General features: G+C 37.8%; 1 protein-coding gene across 2 annotated transcripts in view; it reads right to left on the minus strand.

Moving 5' to 3' along the window:
- The window catches only part of ZSWIM6 (zinc finger SWIM-type containing 6), a 105,981-nt gene that overhangs the window by 44,462 nt on the left and 34,591 nt on the right, over nt 1-26,928 (minus strand). For both annotated transcript variants that reach the window (XM_088157042.1, XM_014881804.2), the window contains exon 2: nt 3,050-3,406. In XM_088157042.1, coding sequence (XP_088013168.1) covers nt 3,050-3,406 — 357 coding nt within the window. The remainder of the gene's footprint in view (nt 1-3,049; nt 3,407-26,928) is intronic.

Genomic DNA, 26,928 nt, shown 5'->3' on the forward strand with positions numbered 1-26,928 from the left:
CATGGCAAATACAGAAAAATGTTTCCAATAAATCACTTCTCTTTCCTGAAGAAGTTAGCAACTAGCCAACACATTCCTGTGATTTTAACAGCATCCTCTTAATTCTTCCTGCAGTGAGGCTCAGTCATGAAGCAAGAAAGGATATTGCATCATTTGTGTCCACCAAGAAACTCAAAGGCATTGGTTATTATAAAGCTGTGTCAACGTAAGTCACTTCACTAATTCCCCCAGAAACCTCCTGAAAGGTAGCCAAAGACAGTCATTGAATGCTGCATAACACAGAGTTTTGAGCAGATGAACCATTATCCAATTAGCTTTTTGTTTAAAGGAGAGCACTTGATGTTCCACCTAACCATCTCTCCCATGAGCCAGCTCCTAAGGAAGACAAAGACATCTGTGGTCAAAGCTCTTCCAAGTCCCAGACCATTCCATACAAATAAATACTATTCAAGAGCTGACTTTTTTTGGGTATCATTAAAAATACATGAAAATTAAAACTAGTACAGGGAGAGGGGGGAAAAAAGTGGAAGTCGTATATAGAACAACACTGAAATTCAACTACCTCTAGGAAGCACTGGAAAGAATTTCCTCATCCAACTTCGTATTCAGAATTTCTCTTAATCAAAGTTGTTTCGGGTGTTTCTGTGCCAGGTCTCCTCTGCTTTCAGTAGGCAAGTTTTTTGTCTCACTTATCTATGCCTTCAAGTAGAATTCAATATAACTTCTCTTCAAACACCAGTTCAGTAAGGTCAAACTGTTCAAATCAAGACAGCTCTACAAGACAGTTTTGCACTACAAATTCAATGTCTGCAGTACAGGAGATATGATGAAGTAAACAGTGATCTTACATTCATCACCCTATGATATCACAATGAGAAACATTTCTTTTGGTTATCTCTCATAGGGTTTTTTTGTTGCCTTTATTATTTTTAATCGAAGGAATTTGATTAAAGATCAAAAGAACAGAATTACGGTATGAATCCCAGGAGAACACTTCTCTGCAGAAGAGCTCTTTTTTCCTTAAAATAACTATGTAATTTTTTAGTATTGTCAACATGAAAAGAAATTCTGACCATGGTTTTATGTGAGTCTGAGAGAAAAATCAGGAAACTATATAAAGTCTTTTATAACCCAGTCTCCTTTGGTATAGCAGTTCATTTTCTTATGCTGCCTAGATCTTCTACTTTGGCTTTTGGCAATTTAGTAGAAAATAGTGACAGTCAATAAAGACATGCTGCAATCTCACTCACTCACTTTGTCTTATGAAGACAGCAACATATGTAAGAAACATTTCAGTTCTGTAGATAATTTAAAACTAACCTACTCAAATTCATTGTGAAATGTCAAAAATGATCATCAACTTAGAACAGGAAATAAAAAACATTCTGCTATTTTCAATGATACAAATCTTAATTCTTTCTCCAGAACTACTTAATATGATAATGAGCAATGAGATATTCTGACAGTAAGAAAATAGCTGATGAAGACTAACATGCCCATGATTAGTCTAATTTACAGACTTCACATTTATCAAGTCTGTAACACATTGTCATTTCCCTTACATTAGCCACAATATAGCTAATACAGACATTTATAACACCTGTCCTTTGTGTCCCACCCCTGCCTTCCCCTTTTCTAATCACCCTTGACTGCAGCTACTGCACCCCTCTCTCTTACTCTAATTCCTCCTTACCCATTACCTCACTAATGTTCAGGTGGTTAATACCTCTCATACGATACATGCTTTCAGCTCATAACATCTGAGCATGTTCCTCTATTGCTTAATGCCTCGTCTCTCCTTTAGTTTCACTTCCTTTCCACTCTCACCATTACATTCAACAACTGTAGCGACTGCCTTGCCTCTGGCCACACCCCCATAGCCCCAATGTCAAAAAAGACCACTGCTCCTGAAATTCCCTTTCTTGCAGCATCACCCGTCTGAGCCTGTTAGGGTCACAGAAGCACAAGGAGGAAGTTTAAGCTGCAGATGAATCCTGTTATTAAAAAGACTGGTTTTTTTCTGCCTACACTGAAACTAACACACACATGGTTATCTTAAGCATACTGGTTCTGTTTGTATTACAAATTCTTTGTCTGATGGTCATACCTCAAATACTTAACACAAGATCTGTTCCTGTCAATGGAAAAAAAAAAAAAACAAACAAAAAAACCCCCACGATATTTTTAGATATTGGGTAACTTATTCTTTGCCCCTAAAGCTGCCCTTATACTTACAACTGTGGCTACCTGAAAGGACATTTCTATCAGGTGACCTTACAGAAAAAAAGGACTCTAATAAACTAGCTGGGTCATCTTAAACCCACAACTACCTGCTCTCAGTTCAGCAGGGTCCATTAAAAAGCCATGTCAGAAGCCTCAAGTCAAACCCGGCACCCTTTAATAAACACAGGTTGTTCACAGCAAAAACCAGCCACTAAAATCATGTGCAGTTGAGAGTAGGAAAGATCAAGACCTTTGCTATGCTATAACTGCTGCAGCACCAACAGGAAAAAGCATCAAAACACAGTTTTTATGTTTCTTTTGACATCAAATATAAACCAAATTACGAAGCTTAACAGAACTGTATTTAATAAATGAAAAAACAGTAACACCTTTTTATGTTTTGCCATTAAAACAAAATTCCACAATCAAAGTGTCAGAAAACTAGTACAAAGAACAAAATAACAAGACAACACTGGTAAGCTGACAAAAGAGTTCCATTTAGCAATATGGCTATAAAAGAACACCACTACTCAGTTTTTACTAGCTGGAAAACACAAGCATGCAGCAAAGCAGGTCACTTATTAACTGAACTGCTGAAGACCTCAAGCTCATTGCTTATTAGTTCTTTTCTCTATTCCAAAGAGGACCGTTTTATAAACATCTTAAAACGAAGGTTCAGTAGAAGAATCCTCTTTAGTAAATACCATTGCATCACAGAATAATTCAGCATGGAAGACAACAAGGCAGGTCACACTCCTGAATGTACAAATAAAACTCAAAACCTGTGAGGAAATGAAACAAAAGGAAGGACAAGTATCAAACTCACCATGGACTTGATTGATTTCTGAATTCTGAGAAAGAATTTCATCTGCTAATTTTTGAGCAGTTGGCAAAACTTCTGTGTGGTGTACTGTGATCAAATACTGCACAAATTTTTGTAGTTGGTCTCTGTTCATTTGAAAGAGTGTCTCTGAAATGGGAAGATGCAGTTTGACCTGATCAGGCTTGCGGATCCGGTATAAAGAGAGTGCCACAACGTGGGCACAATAAAATATGTCCTTGTTTCCACAGCTACAGGTCACTGAGGTAATCTTGCAACGATCAAAGCTGATAGCTACATTGCAAACAGTTTCTGGCTCCGATTGCATTGCAGGCTCTGTTACTGTACCACTCAAGTGGAAACCTGTGCGGGGAAAAAGAGAACTTAATGATATATGTAAAATATTATTTATCATTATCAAAAAAGTTTTGTTAATGAAAAATGATACATATCAAAGAACTTCTTTTAATTACAAATATGACTAATCCCTTCTGCCACACTTACCTCTTTCATCTCCAATAAAATCAAAAGGGGAGTAAAAAATTAATTTACAAGCCCGCTGCCATTCCACAACATTCATATAAGTTTAACAGCAAGAGAACTGTTTATTTGGTAAATGACAGCTGCAGAAGCAGAGCAGCATCCCATCAAGACTAGCATGAAACTACTCAGTAAATGGGCAGCAATTTTCCAACCCCTCCCCACCAGGGAGCCTGAGGCATCTACCAGCAAATTAAAGCACTCTCTCAATAAGTGAGGAGGAAGTAGTGCACTCTAGTGGCATGAGCTCAGGTCCTAGTCTCAGCTGACTCACTGACAAGTCACATATCCTCTTCGCTTTCACTTCTTCCACCACTGAGTTCATGCTAAAGCTCACTATCCCCCAAGTGATCCAGTAGAACCGCTACGTTTGTGCAGCATTTCGGACACGGAAACTGCTGCAGTTACCAATACACAGTATGTCAGACTTGTAACACTTGTAACAAGACACATACGCACTGCTCCAGATGCATATGAAGTCTGCATTATGGTCCTATTTTTCACTCATCATAACAAAGCACAACACAAAAGAGCTAGGTCTGTGTGTACTGTAAGAAGACATGGAGTACTCTAAGCAAGATGTTTCCTTCAGCAAATCACGTGTCAGCACAGTACAAGATCTGAAGTGCCAAAGATTCAACCTAAACCCATTCTTATGTCCAACAGGAAGGCCCAGGTTTGGCTCTCAATGCTTTATCACTGTATAGCAGAATAAGGGGGTTTCTTTTTGATTTTACATTTATTTCAGCTCAAGCATTAAATCAGAGACACAGATACAGGGCAATGAAACCACATTTCATATGCCACACCAGCCTTAGATTTGGAGAGTACATATAAAATCCGAGACAGATGCAAGTAAGGTGTTATACAACAAATACTTAAAACGGAAACAATGTAAATCCACACTCGCCCAATGTCAAAAATTCATCTAATATTCTTGAAATACCAAAGAAGTGTACTGCAGGAAGCATTATCACAAAGTTTAGACATGGGAGGAGAGGGGGCAGCAATATATACATAACTCTAATCCAAAATGCTGTATCCCCAATCATTTTTAAAAAGCTGTTAATCTCACAGGAAACAAAAAGGAAAATCCGTTATTTTTTTCCATTTTCTTATACTGTATGTTTCAGAGCTGGTTATGTAGTCAGCAGTACTGCAGTACTCTCATACTCTACCCTGAAAAGGTCATATGCACACACTAACATCGGGTTTGCAATGGGATATTTTGGAATGGTAGTTAGGAGTCAAGGCTGAAGAGGCAGTCAGCATAAAGTGCACAGAGAGGAAAGGCAGTGGAAGAACAAGACCACGTTCAAGCAGTATTCTGGCTCCCACTCACCCCTTGTTGAGAGAAAGGGAGTATAAGCGCCCCACACATCATGAGCTCCTTCCTCTGTCTTCCGGTTTTTAAGCAGTCATAGCATGTTTCTTTTAGTGCCTTCTCTCAAAAAGAAAGGCTTCGTTAAAGTTTAACCAGCTCTATCTATTTCTAGTTCATTCCCAGTAAGTGCAAGCTGGATTGGTGGTCCCAAAGAAACTGCATGTGAGATTATTTTAATTCCACTTTCCTGCGAAGCATACATTAAAAAAACCCCATCTGTAGTCCATGAGCTGAGGAAAAATCTAACACTTGAACACAGAAAGAGCCTAATCCTACTCCTTCCTACTCTCTGTAAATACCTGAACTCCCACTAACTACAGCAGAAAAATACCCAGTGAAAGCTTTTCTATTAAACAGATGCAAAGTAATAATAAAACGGGCCAACCAGCTACTCTAACAATATTATCACTTTCAATTTGTCAGTACGTTGTTCAAGCATTCAAAAAAAGCTAAAACCCTCCTGGAAACATGAAGGTCTCTAGAAATACTCCAAGTTAAGAGCAGGCCTGCCCTTAAATCCCTGCACTGCTCAAGACACAAACACAAGTCACTGCTCCCTCTCCACTGAGGGTTTTTTATGAAGAATTCGTGTTATAAGCACCAAAATTTAGAAACATTTAGAAATACAAATACTGGTCTAAACAATGACGGCACTAATATTGTCACCTTACTTAACCTACCCTTAAGTTACTGGGAGTTTAAATAAAAACACCTGCTGCTCTTGCAGGCTAAAGATGTAAAAGCTCTGCATTAACCATCACACCAGATAATGCATCCTAATTATGAAACACTATTTTAATCCTCTTTATCTGTTTGCGTTTTTAAAGAAATAAATTGTTGTTAGTAAATATGACCTTTAAAAAGTGTTAACCATATCAGAAAAAATAATTCAAGAAATTTCAGCTCAGAAGCACTGGTAAGGCTGTTGTAATTTAACCCACCAGAAATCAAATTACACCTTCATCACCGACCCTCAACATTGCAGAGTACTGAACATATAGCTTTATTTTTTTTTTTTAACCTAACCATCTAATATTCTCCTACTAAAGTATGGGAGGTTTGTAGCAGATAAAAAGTTGACACACTGTGCTTTGCTATGAATTGCTTACCAGCAGTAACTTACAGCCTGTCAAAAAGCAAGATGTTACACGCTCCTGCAAAAAAGACAAAAGGAATCACCTATGTGGGGACCTGAAGTAAAATACATTTCACTAACACGTGCAAAGGAGCAGAAAAGAGATGTTAAAACCTGGCAGCCCTCATCCTAAACAAGTACTTCCCTTCAAAGGGAAAATTTCTCTTTCACCTAAAGTTCCAGAACCTTTGCTAGAAATATTTATCCAAGTATATTCCAAACAACTCCAAGAACAATGATATTTCAGTTTTCAGTTAAAGCGCTGATTCATTACTAGCTAAACACAACAAAACAGCTACAGACAGAAAAGTGTGTTCACTGCTGCCTACAGAAGCTATTTATAGAACAGGCATGTTTCACCTTTTCCTTTAGTAGTAGCAGTTTGAAATGTTTTACTGCTCTCAAATCAGCATGTGATCAGTCACTCAAGCTCAGCTGATACGCCCAATGCACAGAGGCTTTGCATTCTGCAAAAATGTGTTCAGAGAAGAAGATGAAGCATTATGACGATACATAAAATAAAGCTCTTTTACAAAATTATTTTGCTTCTGTTGGACACTCACTTCAAACGCACCTCAAATGTTATTTAACAGCCAATAAAATAGTGTTCTCAGCTGTCATACATTTGGAAGGGAACTGTGCCAAAGTGCCATCAGGAAGAAAGCATTTAAAAGTCTGATTTTTACAAAACAACTTTTGCCAAAATCTGCTAGACAGCATTCAATCTGTTGACTAAAAATATTCCGGGACTTTAAAGCCACCTGGTAATTGGAAATTCACACTATTACAATGTAATATTTGCCAGCACAAGGATAATATATGCCTGTCATAACAACAAAAAAAAAAATTAACACTCCAGAGTAAAACAAAAGCAAAGTTCAAACTACAGCACACTAAAGAGTAGAAAAAAACAGTGGCATGCGGAGAAGTAGCAGCAGGTGGGCTTTTAGTTACTCAAGTCAGAAGCAAATTTTGAAATAGTGAGTTTCACTACCTGAGAGTATAAGAAGCAAAGTTACTGCACCAAATAAGCATCATTAATGACGTCTCATGGGCTTAATTCATCTCTAATGTCAGCGTTAAAAAGCACCATCCTCAATATGCCCAAGTCTAAACAGGCACTTTGAAAATACACAGATCAAAATGAACAAGTACTATCAGAAGTAGCCATGTAAAATGCTGAGGGTGGTGTGGTCCGTCTGTGTGTGTTCAGCCAACAATTCCAGTGGCTAAAAAAAAACCCAAAAAACAAAAAAAACCAAACCAAACCAAAACAAAACAACAACAACAACAAAAAAACCAAAAAAAAAAAAAAAAAAAAAAAAAAAAAAAAAAAAAAAAAAAAACCCAAACAATCAAAACAAACAAAAAACCACCAAAAATTATTTTAAGTTTTGGTGTACCTACAGTTGAGGGATTTGATTGAAACACATCCACAGATCACCACTGGCTATTGTTTTTCTTCGACAGAAAAAACAAAAATTACTGGATTACAGTAATACCCCAAAGCTTAAAAAAACATGCTTTTGATTAGCTTTCTGTCATGTGTCTTTTCAGAACACTGTCCATGCTTCACCCCCTATGTACACATTCTCCTAAAATCAGGAAGTATATTACTAGCTGTATTTGGAAATTAATGTTCTCCTTAACACTGATCAACTGACTCTTTTCCCATGTATACATATTGCTTGCTAGTCAGGAACACACAAGAGCTGCTATACTTTCAAAGAAGAGGCCAACAGATTAATTTACTTACTGGGAAAAAAATGGAAGAGCTTGTTCTGGGAGCGGGGTAATTCAGCGTGCAAGACCTATGCAGGTACCTCCCCCGCATGTAACTTTACATTTGTTATCAGCATTTACTCTCTGTCTTTAACAATATTTAAAATAACTTGCAGACCTACCAGCCAGCATTTATTCAGACTACTATACTACTTGGCAAACATATAATCACTGCATAAAGTATAAACACCTCTGTTTCATCTTGCCTACCTAACAACAACAGACAGAAATGCTTCTGGAAAGTAGTTTCCCAACCATGCCCATTAGCTATTTTTTCATACATACATCGGTGGTTACATTTTTTTTTTCCCCAAGACAAGCAAAAGTCTAAACCATGTTTAGCTCATTCAAATTTTGTATTTTTAGAAGTGGTTTTCCTTTGCAATGGTAAAGTAGCATCCATCTTTCAATTCTGTCTGAACTTTGGAACACTTTAAGAACAGATCAACAACACACTTTGAAATTATTACGAAGTCAAAACTTTTCATCCACTTTAGCCTGAAGCTAATTTTAACAATCTCTTCATAAAACAGAGAAAACATTGATTTAAAATGAAAAATATTCACCCACTGTATCTTAAACATGCCAATACAAAGATACTAAAGAGTTGGAAAAGAAATTGAGAGCAGTATATAAAAGCTTACTGTTTCTGATCAATGCATAGGATATAGACAAACTTGTGTTTTGACATCACTGCCACCTATAATAAAATTAGCATTACCTCTGCACCCGAACACTAACAGAGCATCTGTCTCAACCAACTACCTGGATTTCACAACTCTCTTTCATAAATATAACAATCAGGATTTGGTATTTCAAATTTTTCAATCAATTTCAGAATTTCATATTTTGCAAGCATGCCAGTGGGAGTAGCATTAAGTCCACACACACAGGACACTGAAACGTGAAGGTTCACTAGCACTGGCATACTTCCAAGAACATGCACACTGCAACAGGGGCAGCCCCAGTGACTTGAACAACAAGATTTATTTGTCCCAACACTGAGTTCAACAGTTGCATTTAAAAACACCTATCTTCCAGATCTCGCAGCCTAAACCTCCAAGTCTGACAACTGGTCAACTAATTATGTCTCTTGGACAAAGGCGTCCACTAACCCTCCAAGTCAAGTTTGATCCCATATCTGCTGCTCAAAAGCAGCCGCATACCACTGCAGCCCAAGTAGGAGTCATGGATGACAATGGATAAATCCATCCAGATGACTCTTCCCTAAAAAGAAGGAAAGGCTGTGCAAACAGCAAATAACACAGGAAAATGCCTTCCACTGTCCAGCAGCTGTATCAGATCTGGACTGGTTTAAGACAAATGCAGACTGCAGCAGCTCATGCTGTCTGGTACAAAACATGCACCAAATGAACATGGCCTGAAGGGTCCTCAAGGTTTCACTGCTATCCCTGTGGTTAACATCTTGCAACCCACCCCACTGGAACACCATACAAACTAGAGAATGGCATTCTCATCAGCACTACTCACAGCTTCATATCACATCCCTGCAAAACCTGAAAGTTCTCTGCACTTCAACTTATTTAATATGTAAGATATAGTCAAGGCCCATTTTAGGTGTTTGTAGCATGAGGCTTGTAGACAAAGGGAAAGCAGCAAAATCTTGTAATAAGAAAGAGATATATTTAGAATGGTGTTTTCCAGACAGCAGTAACAGAGCTTTCCTCTAGCACCGTGATGCTCAAACTGTGATCGAGGATTTTGTGGCAAATTATGCTTATGGTTCACAAAGCAGAAGCAGAGATGAAGCAGACAAGTCTCTTCCATCAAACACAGTGCCAAGAATCACTAAAACTGTGAATGTTGATAGTCTTGTGAAGTCACAAGTCTAGCAATCCATGGCTGCAGGACACCCTCTCTCAGGTATACTGATCAAGCCTTTCCATTGGTTTGTTGTTTGTCTTTTGTTTAGGTTTTGTTTTTCAGTTTTGCCATATTGTTTTGTTTTGAAAGGGCATCAGTCTGAAACAAACTATGCTCCTCTCTGCTACAAGTTTAACAGCTCCTCTCTCAGTACCACATATCCTGAGAGCACCAGCAAACAAAACAAAAAAATCTCAGTGTGAGTTTTGAGAAGCCCCAAAGCTGATGGATAGCTAAGTACAGTTTATTGTGAGAAACCAGAAGATAAAAGATTTATAGAAGTGTCATTTTTCCTAATAATATAACTCAGAGAGATCATGTGACAGCAATTTACAAAAACAATTACATGAATCTTGAATAATCTTTGTAGAATGTGGGCAAATTAACACTTTGTCATTTACAATGCATGGAATATTGTAATCCTGAAACTTCTGAGGGATGCTAGCTGAGGTGAGAGGAACTGCCTGGATCTGCCATACAGCAGCTTGCTACAGCAAAACTGTGAAATCATAGTCATCAAAACTACTCTGATTGTAAATAAAAACTGGAAATAAATTTAAAATTAAAGCAAGAGGAACAGAAGAGTAACTAACACTCAAGAAATTTGCAATAAGTGTGAGCTTTTAACGTACCATGATGTCCACATCCTCTAGCAAATGCACACTTAAATGTCTACAGGTAAATTTTAATAGAATATAAATGCAAGCCCACATCACACTCAAGTTTACATTTTTCCATAAGAAAGGCCAGAAACAAGATGTTAGGAGAGATTACTAATTAACATTTAAATTTTGATTAATTAACCTTCACTCTACTGGCAAACTTCACAGGCCCGTGTTTATTGCAAAGGGAAACGCTTGAGCCAGCAGTCTACAGGGAGCTGCACCTTGAGAATAACAGAGTGCCTAAGAACAAGGACGGATTACAACCAATCTTCACAGGATCGGTGCAAAGATACGTGCTACTAGCTTTGGAGGAGGAATTCACCCCTGCCGTGATTGGGAAAAGCAGACGTCTTTCCTTCAACCACCAGGCAGCAGAGAACTCTCCCATAGCCCAAGGAATCCATCTCCCAAGGTGGTAACATTTCAGCTTTTACTACAACTTTGGATTTTAGTCACATTTGCAGGGAGACACTATTATTACTTGCTAGAGCACAAGTAAAATACCACACATGAGAAAGTGGCAGCAAAGAGCAACAAAGCTAAGCAGACTAAACTTCCCATTAAAATATCCTTAAAGCCATACAAGAAATAGGCTGCTCTTGCATTCCAGAAGATAAATAGCCAGAGACTATCAGTTATTTTGAGCAACTCAGAAGATGCCTTATCTGTCAGATAGAATGTGATTTTTTTTTAAGTTGCTATTTAGTGCCTCATTGCTAAGAGTAAAAGTTTTTGGTATCATTTGTCAACAGTTAAGGTTTATCCTCAACTACAAATCGCCTGTGTCCACAAAAAGAAAATAACAGAAATTAAATTACCTGAATCTGAAGAATACTTTCAGCAAGACCTACTCATTCAAAAGGGGGAGAAAGAGGATAAATCCAGTCTAACGACTTTCTCTTTTTTTTAATTCCCCTCCCAGTTCAACAGTATCTCTACCCTATCCACACTCTTTATTGCTGCTACCACAAGTTCTTTCCTTAGGCTAAGCTGTATCAGCTTCATTTTATTGTCCAAAGTTAGGGTCCATCCTAATTAGTAAAGATTAGCAGTACATGTCTACATGTTTTTCAAGGACAAACTGAACTCAACTAACATAGGCCACAGAACAGCATAAACCTCAGCAGAAGATGTGGGAAAGCAAGATGGAAAACCGTGAAAATTACATCCTGTTTGACTCACTGCTTAAAGATCAGGAAAAACTGGGTTTTTTCTTATCCACTTGGTAAAGACTTAATCAAATTTGTATTTTTTAACTGGAAATAGATAAAATCCTAGAAAGGAAGATGACAGCAATCATTGATGTAAACCTGGAAAAAAAATTTCAAAATTAGACAATTACTCCTTCCTGGAAAGAGTGTGTCTGGATTTCCACAGCCATACTCATAGTTTGAAAAACCCAGCCCAGGATGTCTGAAACACAGGCATCCTGCAATAAAAGGTACCTAGGTCGTTCCAACAACAGAAAATATTTAACTGATTGAGTAATTTAAAACTGCACTCAAACAGTTCAAATCTAGACTATGAAAAAGCACAATCCAACGTAATTTTGAATCTAAACTGACCTTCTATCAGGAAATGTTATACTTTGCTTAAAAGAGGAAACTACCACTCCCATTTCCATTACTAACTGTGGAATAAATAATTTTCTTTTGTTTAAAAAGTGGAGGGGGGAAAAAAGAGCTCAATGTTGCATTTGTGCCAAATGAAAAATGGCACTAAAAGTCACAGAATGTAAGGGAAACCCTTTATTTATGGCCATGCTTCTATTCTTGCAATTGTATACTAAATATACACAATGACGAACATTCACAATGTTCTATTGCTTTTTTTTTTTTTAATGCTTATGATTACTGCAGGAGTCAGGTTGTTCACTGAACTGCTATTTTATCCATAACCGAAGCACAGGTGAAAACAGAAAAACAGACATTTAAGCGTGAATACAAAAGTCACCAAGTAGGATTTTTGGAAGGGCTCAGTTCATTCTGGACTATAAATTTTACAAGAGAAATGTTTTCAGCAACTTCCTCTGGTCACCAGAGTATTACAAAGGATTCCAGCAAAAATAATGAAATACAACATAGTGTTTCCTGACAAAGCAAGAGAGAAAAAGCCATGAAAACCATAGGGTTGAAAGAGTTCCAGAACTGAAGTCTAAAAATCCACCAATATTACAAGTGAGTCACCCTTCCACAGCTGAAGCCAACACTGGTGGAAGCATTTTTTTTAAGCTCTCGAGGGCCAGCTGCAGTACAGTCACAAATGACAACTGGAATCCCAAAAATACTACTGTGATAACAATAAAAGTGTTTTAAGGAAAAGGTCAGACAAGGTCACTTGTATTACAAACCAGAACATCCTTGATAACACTGGCACACAGCCTAAACCTACACAGGCTGACATCCTGTAGGAAATCAGGTTCTTGTGGTCCAGTTTCTCCATACTGATGCTAAGTTAAATCCTAATTCATTTCTCTCCACCGAATCCATTTCAATTATTATTCACTAAAATCAAAGCAATATATAGAAACCATGGCAAGTGCACCCCCATTGCCAAAGCTGGCTGCCAAGTCTTGTCACAGCAGTATTCCTCCATACCGACATGCGCCACCTTTCTCCAAACATCAAACAAAGAATTAATAGATTTCATGCAAGAAAAACATATTTCCAAAGGCAACAATAATTTTGAGTGTAAGTTGCTCACACATCTTCATATTTATAAAATGGAAATGTGTGCTAGCTCAAAGGGTGGGGATAAAAAAGTATGTATCCAGGCCATCATTCCTTAGCATTTCCGAGTTCTGGGAGCACAGCAAGGACTTGGAAAAAGGAAAGGTAGGTGTGTGCAGGTGGGGAAGCCCTACATACATTCTAAGCGAATGTGAGCACATTCAGAGCACATGGCTGCTCCTCAAACAATACAAAGAAGACTAGTAAGCAATTTTCTTGAAAAGAAAATTGAGAAGCCTAACCCTTCCTCTAAAGCCACACACTACTTCTTGAATTAGCAAGGGATATCATTCTTCTTTTCAAAAGCCAAGAAGTTTTTCAGTAATATTTAACTCTAACCTGTGCCCTCATAAGTTTAAAAAGTTAGACTTATTCTGACTGTTAAGCAAAGGTTCTAGATAGCACATCAGCATGTAACATGCATGCTATTCAAGCCTGTATTAAGATGCACAAGGTTGAACAATAAAATGCAATGTGAGACTTTTTGTTCCTTATTCATGCCCCACATCCACAAAACCATAAAACTTTCTAGACACCAACAATGTGATAATGAAAAGTTTGGAAAAGAAGGGGGATGACAAACAGAAAACAGAACTGAACAAACAAGAAAGCAAAGCTTCCATGATAAAGCGAAGAAAATCTAAGAAAGCAGGACAAATTTATACAACAAAATACAATTTAATTTGTCATCTATTAAGCAAGTTACTAGAATTCTGCATATTGTATTTCAGCCTAAAGACCAGGTTTTAATAGTACACAAATGAGCAGACTGACACAAAAAAAAGCCTGTTTGGCAACATGTAACATTCTTAACTTTCACTGACGAGCCAAGGAACACCTTAGAACTACCTTTCAACAGAGAAAAGCAAAAAAAATTACAACACCACTACAATTTATTTCACTTTCATAGTGCAATTCAGGGAGACATAAAACAAAGTGACCAAGAGAATGGGAAGTGTCTCTACCAGTAAGCCAAGTAACAAGCTGCTTTCATGAGACCTCCATATTTTCTTAGTGTTATTTTTTTTCCTGAGCCTCAGCTTCTGATAACCTATCTAGACTACAAGTATTTGCATTTGTGATAAGATGCCAGGTGGTGTACTTGTGGAGGTGTGCTTAATGCCTCTTTTTGTTAGCTCTGGTTGCCTACTAAAGTAGTGAAGAGCTGGACTTGCTGATGAACATGAAACCCAAACCACCAGACTAAGAACAATGCTGATTAATTTTGTAACTCGATGTTGTGTGTTGATTTTACTTATCTCAAACCAGGCACTGTTCTTGTAGGGGTACTAAATATCCTATTAAATGCAAGTCTCACGCCTACAGGGCCACCTTTTGTGATTATGAAAGGCTCTCAGTTTATGCTCCTAACTTTTATCATAACCTACCTAAATGTAATTGGGAGAGGGCAAGTTCTTGAAGAAAATCATGTCTATCTGGACTGTAAAACAGATGCGAGTAAAGACAGAAAGCATCAGAAAAGCTGAACAAGAATCGGGCCTTTAACATGAATTGTTGATATTATTACTAAATTCAAGATTGTTTTCTAGCTTAGAATAAAGTTAAGACTAAATTCAGGGAGGTATTAGATTATTACACAACACCACTATCACCTAAGGCTGTATTGTCTCAGCACTTTTAAATAGCAGGACAGTGACAAGATTACTTATGAATTAGTTTTCAGTGTTGCTGAGCATATACTTGGATTGTGAGACTTATTACTACTTGAAGTAGTTCTGCGTCACAATAACAGAGACAAAAACGGAATAGTTAAATTCTGGTCTCTTTTACAGTGACAAAGAATTCAACTTGAAAAATTGGTTTAAGAGTGTCAGTATGCTGGTCTTAGCAATATAAGCACAAATACTTCAAAAGTCAGACCCCTTACATAAAAGCAGATGGGTTTATTTTCTTCATACTTGAAATCCTTCATAAGAAATTTAAAGTATCTAGAAAGAATGCTCTCATCTTGTCCCCTGCAACAACATCCTCATCCCTTTTCTGCAAATGTATCCTACTTTCTCTTACCAGAGTAATTTGAAGGAAGGCAACTGAACACTGCATCAGAAATGTCCAGATTTTAAAATCATAATGATGCCCAAACAAGTCCATCCACACCCTCTTCAGATAAATAGAAATGAAAAGAACTTTTTAACTAGCACTATGCTTCCAGAAAGTCAGCTACGATTGAGGTTTTATTTGTTGAGAAACGGTTAAAATAAATCATTCACTATACCATGACAAACTGTGTAGCAGGGATTACTACTCTCTACATCTGGCTTTTCATGTTTACTTAGTTAAACAGGAGGCTTCCCCCTCTGATAAGGAGTGAGACTGGTATTGGTAGCTACAAGCACTATCAGCAACTTCCTTAAAATCTGTCTTTTCTCTCTGTGGTCTAAACTTCTGGGCGAGTGTCCCATATGCCCTATATGGTATCTCCTCCCTTCTTAAATTCTCCAAGCCAGGCTTAAAAGCTAAACTTAAGATTTACAGATCTAGCTTGGTCCTAACAAGCAATGTGGATATTTTTGGGTTAAATGGGTCAGTTTCCTGCCTACATACTTGAACATTAGACTGAATGTTTTTAAGATACTTTGAAAACATATAACAATGTCAGCAATGAACCTGGAATACTCAGCTTCTTGGCTTCTGCTTATTCAGCATGAAAATTCTGTTTCTGAGAAAAAAAACTCTTACTTCTCACCTCTCACAAGACAAAGCTCATGAGCCGGGCAAGTGCTAGCTGAATCTTTCAATCTGGGACCTACAGTAATCAGATCAAAAGCATTCTCACATGCTCTGAAATACGGATGAGGGAATTCATTGCTCACCTTTTCAGTGTAAATTCTCCTGTATGTGTTTGCTTGGTTTTAGTTGATCTACTGGTTACACACATGAAAAAAAGCAGAAGACAAGAAGGTATCTATCATCCCTGATGAGGCACCTAAACCAATCACCATCTCATCCCTGCAAAAGGTACTTCACATGCCCACTTGTCCCTCTGCCACAATTCCTCAACCTGAATACAAACAGCATCTGTGCTGGTTTTATCACAGTTAATTTTCCTAAGAGAATTGGGCCAGCATGGGCTATCATTTTGGATTTGCACTGGAAACAGCATTGGTAACATGTTTTAGCTGTTGCTGACCAGTGCTCACACAGGGTCAAGGCCTTTTCTGCTCCTCACCCCATCCCACCAGCAAGGATACTGAGGGGCATTAAGCAGCTATGAAGGGACACAGCCAGGACTGAACCCCACTGAGTATAAGGATATCCCATCCCATATGGCATGATGCTCAGCATATAAAGAGACGGGAAGAAGGAGCTATTTGGAGTGATGGTGTTTGTCTGCACGAGTCACATTTACATGTGATTTAGTCCTGCTTCCCTAGAGATAGCTGAACATGTGCCTGCCCATGGGAGTGGTGAATGATTTCCTTGTTTTGCTTTTCCTGTATGTTTTGCTTTTGCTTTACCTAAACTGTCTGTGCCTCAAATCACAAGTTTTCTCACTTTTGTTCTTCTGATTCTCTCCCCTATCCCACAGGGAGCAAGTGAGCTGGTAGTTGCAGCTGTTTGGGGCTTAGTTGGCAGCTAAGGCTAAAACATGACAGCATCCTTCTTTATGAATTTACCCCCAAGAGCTCAGAAATGTTGCTCCATTAAAAGCACATCCTGCTGGTTAGGGCTGCTGGAACACACTACCCCTCCCCAATCCCCTCCGGTCTCTCGTGGACTATCGAGCTGAAATTAGCTATTCATTACATGTGAAGGAGTCTCACACAGAGCAGCACCCTGCTGCTGAAGACTGCTATTTTACATGGCAATTTTGCAACTATAGCATCTGCTACCTTACTAATATGTATATTTAATGCCACTGCATAACATACAGAATTATATGCTGTTCACTGCCTGTTTGTTCAGATACTACATACTCGTAAGTAGCACTATTCCATTTAAAAAGCACTGTACTTTTTCTATTAGGTCTTCTCCCTGGTGTTCCTTGTAACAGAGCCCAAACAAGCAGCTCATAGACTACTCTAGACCAAAACCCCGCCATGACCTGGAGTGAGACAAGCTTCTGGTCTGCACTACTAACATAATTTAGTTTATTTTCTGGGTGTCATTCCCCAGTCTATAGTTTTACATTGTTCTAATATGAAGGGAACTGGAAAGGGAATCCTATGTCTTGATAACTGGTCAGATAAGTACTCCACACTACTCTTGTCACTGGGAATACGAATACGCAGAGCAGTGGCCTTTGCAACAGATTTTGTTCTTTCTACTGTAAGACACTCAAAGAAGTAACACAAAGTTCCACCAAATGCAGTTATTAATCATTTCGTTCATAGACCAAACTACCTCAGAGAAAAAAAACAAAACAAAAAAAACGAGTTTTAAACTAAAGAGTTTAGGAGTCAAGCATGGGACCAACACGTCAAGTGTTTCATGCCCTACAGCAAAAAAATTCAGTATGCTCCTAGGCCAAATGTCATCTTAAACCCATCTCATCAATCCTCCCCTACACCTAAATCAGGGAAAAGTGATTATGAACACAGTTATTCCAGATGACAAAATGATTGTCCATCTAGTGTAGAAGGCAGTAACACTAGCATCTATGGTTGCCAGCTCATATTTCAACTTGGATTACACACCTCCAAAGCAACCGAAGTACAGGAAATTAATCTACTCTGCATAACTGAAGTGATGCTTTTTGGGAAATGCTACTTTAAATCTGATTTTGAGGAAGCAATAATCTGCTCTTTGTTGGAAGATGAAGAAATTCAAAGCAAAGGAGATTCCATTATTCTGAGCTAAAGTAGCTCAAAAGAGCTTAACTAGCTCAAAAGTATTTATGGTTATGCAGGTAGGTATTTGCTCTAGAATTTGTCTTCAGACCATTTTGATGTTAGAAAGATTTGGGAGCGGTAAGAACACTTAAGTGTACTCATAGGATACTTCTAGGAACAAAATTCTAACCAGTCCATTCTCCTTGTTCAAAGCTACAAATAAATCCATAGATGAGTATGGAGTGGCAGAGACAGTCCTTACTGGCCAGGCAGAGTTTCAGGCCTCATCTCTTTTCTGCTAAGAGCTTTCAATAGTCAAATACCTGTTTCAATATGAAAGGATGTCCAAGGCTTCCCTAACTCTGCTTTATTTACATAGTAGACAAGCTTCATTCCTAAGGATAAAAAGGATTCCAATGTACTGGGCCTTTTGACTCACCCAGTAGACAGGAAGGCTGCTCTGATGCACAACTCAAACTCTGCCCCGAGAATTTTGTAGAACTAAGCATCACCCCAATTCTTGAGAGCACAAAAGTATCAGAAGGCTGACACAGGTTGCTGCCTGCGATACTGTGCCAATGAGAATAAGGATAGCAGAGAAGACTATACCTGGGAGGAACTCCAGACGGAAAGACCAACATCTGCTCCTTACACATATATGCACACATGCAGAGTTTGTATGCAACCAGAACAATGGGAAAATTCTCAGTTAATCTTCTACATTTTGGGTCTACTTCAGACATTATACAACGTAATAAGAATATTTTCATTCTGTGTGTGTGTGTGTTCTGCTACTGGAATATACAAAGTTTTTCTTTTTAAAGCTGTAAGCTATTCAAACAACCCATCAATCAACCCACAAGATGAGGCAACGGTTCTCCTATCAGTGAGGAACGACCATCACAGCTCGACATTCATAAAGCCTATGATGGTGAGCAGAGTAATTTCTCAAATTATGCCAGATTCAGAACAACCAAAACCAACAAAATCTATTTCTTCCACCACAGGCATATTTAACAGAGACAACTTCCATGTAATCCACATGAAGAGAAACAAATTAAATAACAAAATAATGAAGCAGAACCAAGACACCTCTAAAAAAGACTTTTTTTAAAATTCAGCTACACAAAATTCATAAAGCAGAAAATAGACCTGTTATATTTTGGCACAGTAAACTTACTATGATTTTAAAATATCCCTGCCAGTGATAAAACTGGTTAGACAAAGAATTAATTTTCTTTTTAAGAGCAAGCATGTCACCATCTGAACAATTTGTTTTGAAAGGTGACGTTTGCTTTTTACATGAGAGCCCAGTGCAAATTACAAACCTTCTAGACCATGAGAAACAACACAGCTAAAGAAACCACCTCTTAAATTTCTGGAAACATGCTGAACAAAAAAAATAACTTGTCCAGTTGTCCAGGATATTAAGAGAAGTAACCTTTGTATATTCCCTTCTGTCTGCCTTCCAAATAAATGAACAGTAGAAAAAACACAAGCATTATTTCTGTTTTCAGGTGAGTTTCAGGGATTTTGTTTCTCATCTAGCTGTCCCTGCAACCTAATTGTTTACCACATTTAGACAAAGAATTTCTGCATGATGTCATTTTCACAGTCAAAGTATTTCTGACGGCATTCATACGATCTATTGCTGTAATGAAATAGTGGTTAATTACGTAAATAAATTAATACTTTTAAAATGCTTTACAATTTGACCAGGCTGAAACAAATACTACTATACTAAACCACTTGTAGTTATTCTTTCAGAGATAATATTGAAATCAGCACTACACTGATCTGAAAACAAACTACTTAACCAATTTCTCTCCCTAATGTAATTACTCTAAGCAAGTAAGAAAGTCCTAATGAAGAGAATATTAGTTTGAATTCAGAGCTCCTGACTGGAATTCTTCAGTAAGAAAACATCTCTCTTGAAATATCTTTCCTTTTACTATATTTTAAGGGTAAAGAAGAAACAGAAAATTACTGCAGTATCACGAAGTACTTGTGCCTTCAATGACATTATGAAGTTTGTTTTGCTCTCTTTTGCTCAGAACTCAAAAGGCTTTGCTAGAAGGAAGCCTCTCATTCCAACATTTGGATGCTGCACACCACTAGTCACTACTACTTCAAAGGGCAGAGAAAAAGCTTCTAACACACCAGAGTCAGTTTGCTAATGTTTGCAGCAGAGTATATTTCTACTCATAATCTACAAAAATCCTCTGCAGAGAGTGAGGTGGGCAGAGGGATGTATTTCTTCCCCTATCATAGATCACACAGCACCCTGTTGAGAAATGATGGTGAGCAGGCTCCACAGCAGAGTCGGCAGGCTGACAACTATACTGAAGGAACGCCTGTGCCCCTAGGCCTGGATAGGCATCAGGCTGCAGCTGCCAAAAAACTACTTCCCGTTTGGTGAACTCTGACAAGCAGAAGTCTGGTTGGAAATAGTTTGCAGGGTAGACTGACCCACCTCAGATGAAGGATGTCTAGCACAGCAGAAGGTGAACTAGCTAACAAAGAGAGGAAAAGAGTGCACAGTGCCGCTCACGGAGGAGAGAGCAGCACAACCTGTGAGTAATGTCTGTCCCAAAGAAGAGCAGTGCATGAGGAACAGGCAGTCTGGAGAAACAGTCTAGACAGGATGGGGGGTGGGGGGTGTGCAGCTTGTTTGCTTCGACTGTTCCACAATGCAGACTTTTCCCACATCAAATGGACAGGAAGGGAGGGGAAAGAGACAGGCAGCCTTGCAGGAAGACCTATCCCACTTTTAAAAAAGAAAGAACTCTGCCACTATTATTCATGATACTTACTTCGTGTCTTAGAAAAGCTGATTTGCTACTTAATAACTCAAGGATTGTGTTTTTCCATAGATGGGTCACCAAGAACTGAATCTGGTTCATTATCTCCCAGTAAGTCTGACTATGTCTAAGTTGATGCCAAGAACCTTCCAGTCTATAACTTTCTTTTAGAAACTAGACAAAACCACTAAGATGACTACTTAAATGCATCATGGTAAACAATTACCCAACAACTAAAAATACAAAAATAACAACAAGCTACCCTAAGCATCTATACCCTGAATATAATCTTCTCTCGAGAGCAGTTCTCCAGTCATACATCAGCTACCAAGAAAATAGAACAGAGTATGGGTGAGGAAATATTAAAAATTTAAATCTTCACAAACCCAGAAATTATTTGAAACACAGTATTTAACAGTTGTTTAAAATATGCATAACTAGGTTTGGAATAGTTATACTCATTTAGAGCACAAGCACATTTGTTTATGTATAAGTAAATACAGTCTGACAGCAGTTTGGATCACCTATCAGAATGAATCAACTGCAAGTTTAATAAGCATTATTTGTATTCTGCATAATCGTCTATGCGTTCTTTCAAGCCACTGCAGTGATAACACATTTAAAGTCTTTCACTGTGAACTAAATCTAAGATACCTAGCAAAACAGAGCATATTCTAGTTGGATGCTTCCCAAACCGTATCACTCAACTTTTTAAATATTACTGCCATCTGGCTACTAGGCTTTGTTTACCAAAACAGTAGCTGTGCACACATTTCTACAGCAGCTGTACTCAAAAAAATTAAGTAATGCCATTTGGTAATTCACATCTAAAAACGGAAAACTCCAAAACTATTTAATTAAGCCATTTACCATTGCACCCAGAAAAATTAAATATAGGTAGCTTTGTGCTTTGCTGTATTTTCCATTTCACTGCTTTAACATTCTTCACCAACTCATTTCCCACTGGCACTCTCACAGTCCAAAAGTAACAGTGACTGAAGAACATGTGGAAAGCAAATAAGTAGTTTATCTTAATCTGTATTATCTGTAATTCCATTCTGGATAAGTACCAGTGCTACAGAAATACAACATGGAAATGACTTCATAGTAGTACCTCTGGTCATTCTCAGGATACATAGCAAATCACAGAGCCTTTCAAAAGAGACCCAAAAACTATGCTGAAGGCTCTGATTTATTCCAGGGGCTTTTCCCAGTGTCCAGGCCACAGTAAACAAAACAAGTATTTAAATTACAGCTAATCTGAAACAATGCACAATAAAAGCTGGGGAAGTCCTGGGAGTAGTGGGAATATTTAAATTGGAAAAGAGCCTGTGGGTTTTTTAATTACAGTACATTATATTAATCAGGCCTGGAAGCCACAAACCCAAGGTTCTTTGTGACTGAGTTATCAAGGCAGCACAAAACACACTCAAGGCTAAACAGGTGAAGAAGCATTTTCAGCAGTTTACATTTTGGATATCTTACAGGTGTAAGGCAGAATTCAATCTTTTAATAAAGGCTGTGGCCTCAGAGAGCAGATTGGCTTTTATCCAGCCAAAGCCTACGACAGTGTAATTATAGCAAGGTTTTTTTCTCAAGTTCTGCCATGCTTAAAACACTCTACTCACATACTTACTCACTTCAGCACCCAAATAACCAAATATAAGAGAATTTAGCAATTGCTTTAAGTATGCATAACTAGGACTGAAATAGTTGTACCAATTTAAAGCAATAACATATGGATTTGTGTGCAAGAAAATATTGTCTGACAGCAATCTGGATCAACTGCAAACTTAATAAGCTATAGGATAATTAAGGAAAGTTGTTCATACCTATGTCAATAAGTTATGTGGTTTTGTCCCCAAATGTTCCACCGGGAAGTCTGTACAGTTTGGTACATGCATACACATTCCTTGTGGCCATAACAGCTTGTTTCTACATCTGAATGAACACAGCAGATTGATCAGGCACTTTACAGCCTACAACTGCTTTGCAGGCTAATCTTACAGAGACTGCAGTAGAAGAGTTTCTCTTCTCTCTCATAGAGCAGTATTTCTTGACCTATAAATTGTTTACATGTTGATGTTTTAGAAATAATGCAAGTTTTTTGGAAGCAATAGCTAGACTTTTACTTTTTTTCTCCTCTCTCTCAAATTACAGGCACTGAAGTTGTCTGAGAAGTGATATGGTCCAATCTGATTGAAACAAGTACACCATCTGGACAAGTTTTAGCCTGATCTGACTTGAGTACTCTATAAAAGATTTCAGGCTATAAGTATAGACTCTTCTTGTTAGGGATCAAACCAAAAATGTGAATCACAAGCAACCAAGAACCCAGTATTACACAATTTTATGATAAGATCACACAATATGTATGGAAATCAGTGAGCCTATCAAAGTTAAATACCTTTTCAAATGGATCCCAAAGTGTCAGGAAAATTATCATTAAGGATTATATATGAACCATCTACTAGCCAAAGAAAGAACGTAAGAAGTATTTTCTTCTCATCTTATACAAAACAGCTTTCAGAAGGTCTTAAAAAATGAAGGAACCACATTAACTGTCCTCAAATATTCTCATAACACACTTTTCATCCATAAGATAAAACAATACCTAAGACAAAAGATTCAGGCAACCAAATATTAACGAACAGTACTAATGTGATCCTGAGATGTTATGACACTGCTCACCTGCTGAGTATTTGAAAATGACAAGTGCTGCATTCTCACATCTGTCTGTGACTCTTACATCAGGCTTGTGCTATAGATAAACAAGGCCAAGGCCAATACAGGTTATACAGCAGAGCATGCCAGTAAATCTCTGAACAGATAAGTAATGGGAAAAAATAGTGAAAAATTAAAGGACATATTTCAATTTCTGAAGTCAGAACAAATTTAATAATTAGATACACGTCTTTTTTTTTTTTTTTTTTATACAGATCACTGTTAGCAAAGGCAAAAAATCTGGATAAGCAAAAAGAAAGAAGCTGTAAGAACTGCAACACCAGACTACTACTCTAACTCTACTTACGTCCCAGAGAAAAAGCTTGTAGTGTGGTGCCTGCTTCAGAAATATGTCATTTTTCCAAGAGATTACTGTCAGTTGTTACAAACACAGCTGGCAGAGACAATTATTCAAGTACCAAACTTCGTTTATCTTCTTTTAGGATAGAGGTAGAAAAGAGAAAACATTATCTTGTATAAAGACATTTTTTTATATTGCCTTGTATCTCCCACCTTGACATTTTCTGTATTTCTTTTATCTGGTAAAACTGATAATGACACAGAATTGCCACTGATGTGCCAAATGTTTTTCCTGTTTGTAGAGTCTACACTTAATCACACTTCCAGTCTCAATGAAATCCCTCGAAGTTAAGACACTTCCATATTTTGTTTTTAAATCAGACTTCCAAGGTGTATACAGCAATCTAAACAGTTAAACGAAAGGCTTCATTGTTGTTGTTCTATTTCCCTTCTCCTCCCTCCCCTTTCTTCCTCTCTCCTTAGTTCCGAAACAAGAGGAAATCCCCTTTTAATCCTTCCCTCAGCTTCTGACACACACCTACCCACTTTTGCAGTGCTAAGTGATACCAGCTGGGGTAGCTGTGGATGAAAGCATTATTCACTTACCCCAGGTTTCACAAGGTTAAATCCATAGCCAAATTTGCACAGGTTCTCTAGATTCCCTATCTCTTCAACAACACATACACATCTAAATTTAAATTTAGGAACACATCTAAATTCAAATTTAGCAAAAGACAAAGTTTAATTTAATGCAGGTGAGAATAGGGGAGCAAACTGTTTAAAAATTCTCCCTGAAAAGCAGCCTGTTGTATTAGAACAAAGCAGCTTATTTCTTTGTTTGGACAGGTTAAAAAGGTCATTTATGCCTCAAAGTATCAAATTAACATTTGAGGACATTAACTTTAAAAATGGCTATTTGTGTGTCCTCTCTAAGTTGCTAATGATTTTTTCTTTAACATGGGGGAGAAGTAAAGGCAAAAGGAGGAAAGGAAAAAACACAGCCAGACCTCCAAAGGAAAAAGAGCCTTCTTCTCAGGCAAATTAGGCATTGACTTTACATCCATACCTGTACAAGGTGACTGTGTCTTAATTACACCTCAGAGATTAAGCAGATAGGGTAAATGGTGTCTAATAAAACTAATTTTTAATTACTGAATATTTTTTTTTCATATAGAACTTTCTCCCTCCTGTTCAGAGACAAGCTCCAATATTCACAACATGAAATCCCCACCAGCAGAAACAGTTTTCAAGCATGCTTTGCACTGACACAATACTGCTCATCTTACTAGTCCTGATTTTAATAAACTACATCATAACTCATAACACAAATACAATTACTTATATAATAACTGTTGGGGGTTTTAAAAGAAATAAACAAATCCTATGTGCTTTTAAACTAGATAACTGGAAGTATTTGGGACCAGGTTCTCGAACACTAGGCTTTCCACCTCTGAAAGCACCTGTGGTTTTCATCAACACAACTAAACTATGTTTAAACATTGACTAAACTATGAACTGAATTTCTATGAAAACCTTACAAGTTGAAGAGCCATTCACAAAGCCACAAATATGCTTCACAAAAAAATCATGCTGAACTCAAATTATCAGATACAGTCTGAGCAAAAGCTCATACCTCATAATTTGCTTTCTCTAGCTGTCCAAAACCTATCTGGCTGTTTTGCATTCATGGCCCCACCCCACCAGATGGAAGCAGGACAACAACCTGCAGATAATGTTCCCTGCCACATGGAGGTCTTGCTGGCTATAAAGAGACTAATTTTTGACAGTAGTTCTCAAACAATTAACAGCACCAGTTCAACTCCAGCAGCTTGAACAACAGTGGCTGGCAAAGTCAGTGCCAACATAGTTGTACCAAAGAGATGGGGAAACAGAAGAAGCTCATAGTAGCACATACACAGTGTTTATATTGGCAATCTCTCCGGGTACTTCCCTGCTTGCCAAAAAGTATCACCCAGAATTCACTGGGAATTGGGTTCCAATGCTTCCTTCAATGGGTAATTTTTATTTAAGGAGAACAAGCCAACATTCACCATTCAGAACTGTCCAAACCTTACAGTCAAAGAAGAACCACCTGTTGAACTCTTTCAGACTCAGGAACAGCTCAAATATCCATCACCAAATGTAACAATTCATTTCCAGCCAGCATATGACTCAGAAAAACCCAGATACTCCATGGTATCTTTAACAATGCTGCTTCACATAACAACCAGAGAGTAAACATTCTGTGACAGAGTAGCCTGTAGGAGCAAAAGCTGAACGCTGCTAGGCACTAGGCCCTTTTAAAAATGTAAATTGGTTAATACAAAACACAGCTGTTGTTTTGAAGGCAATAAAAAATTTCAGACAACAAATCCTTACAAAGGCAGGTGAAGGCAAAATTTTCTTCATGTTCCCACCTGTCAGTGTGAAGAGTATCTGCCACTGCTTTTTTGCCAAAACAGGAAAAAGAGCAGCAAGCAAAGAAGAAACCTCAGCCTGCATAAAGCTGCTTATAAAACGCTTTGTCGCCTTTCTTCTGTGATTATTTTTTGTGTTATTTGTTGAAACATCAATGCACAGAAAAGAGAGTATTATCGCATAGCTACTCACAGAGGAATTATTCTTTTTGTGCCATTATCCACATAAAAAACCAGATACTGTACTTCTATATTACTCTATTTGCAGCTAATAGATTTTTAAAAGATTCTTACTGGAAGCATCTCATAATTCCAGATAGGCAGAAGCAACTATACTAAAACCTGTGAATATTTTTTCTTATTATTTTTAATTTCAGTTAGCTTTACAATATATCAATTTTAAGGATCTGTGCAGCAACTGTCACTTCAAAGAGTGTAATTTCAACTAGCCTTAAGAGAAAGTTTTCAAATGTCATTAATCCAGTTGAAACTGCTTCTGTATTCTTCCAGTCCGCTCCTAGACATACAACAAATCTCAAACCACTAGAGAAATTAAGAAGCTGCTGTATCTCTATGTACTATTACAGTATCTTTGTGACAGAAGTACCAAATCAAGATTACAAGATTTTGCCAGCTACCACCAAACAGCTCTGTGATATGCTTCAAGGTTAGCACAGCTTATATTTCATGGTATAACCAAATTCTTTCTAACTGAAGATGTCAAGGATCTT

The sequence above is a fragment of the Sturnus vulgaris genome, chromosome Z, assembly GCF_052056855.1.
Source record: "Sturnus vulgaris isolate bStuVul1 chromosome Z, bStuVul1.hap1, whole genome shotgun sequence".
In the NCBI taxonomy this organism is placed as follows: Eukaryota; Metazoa; Chordata; class Aves; order Passeriformes; family Sturnidae; genus Sturnus; species Sturnus vulgaris.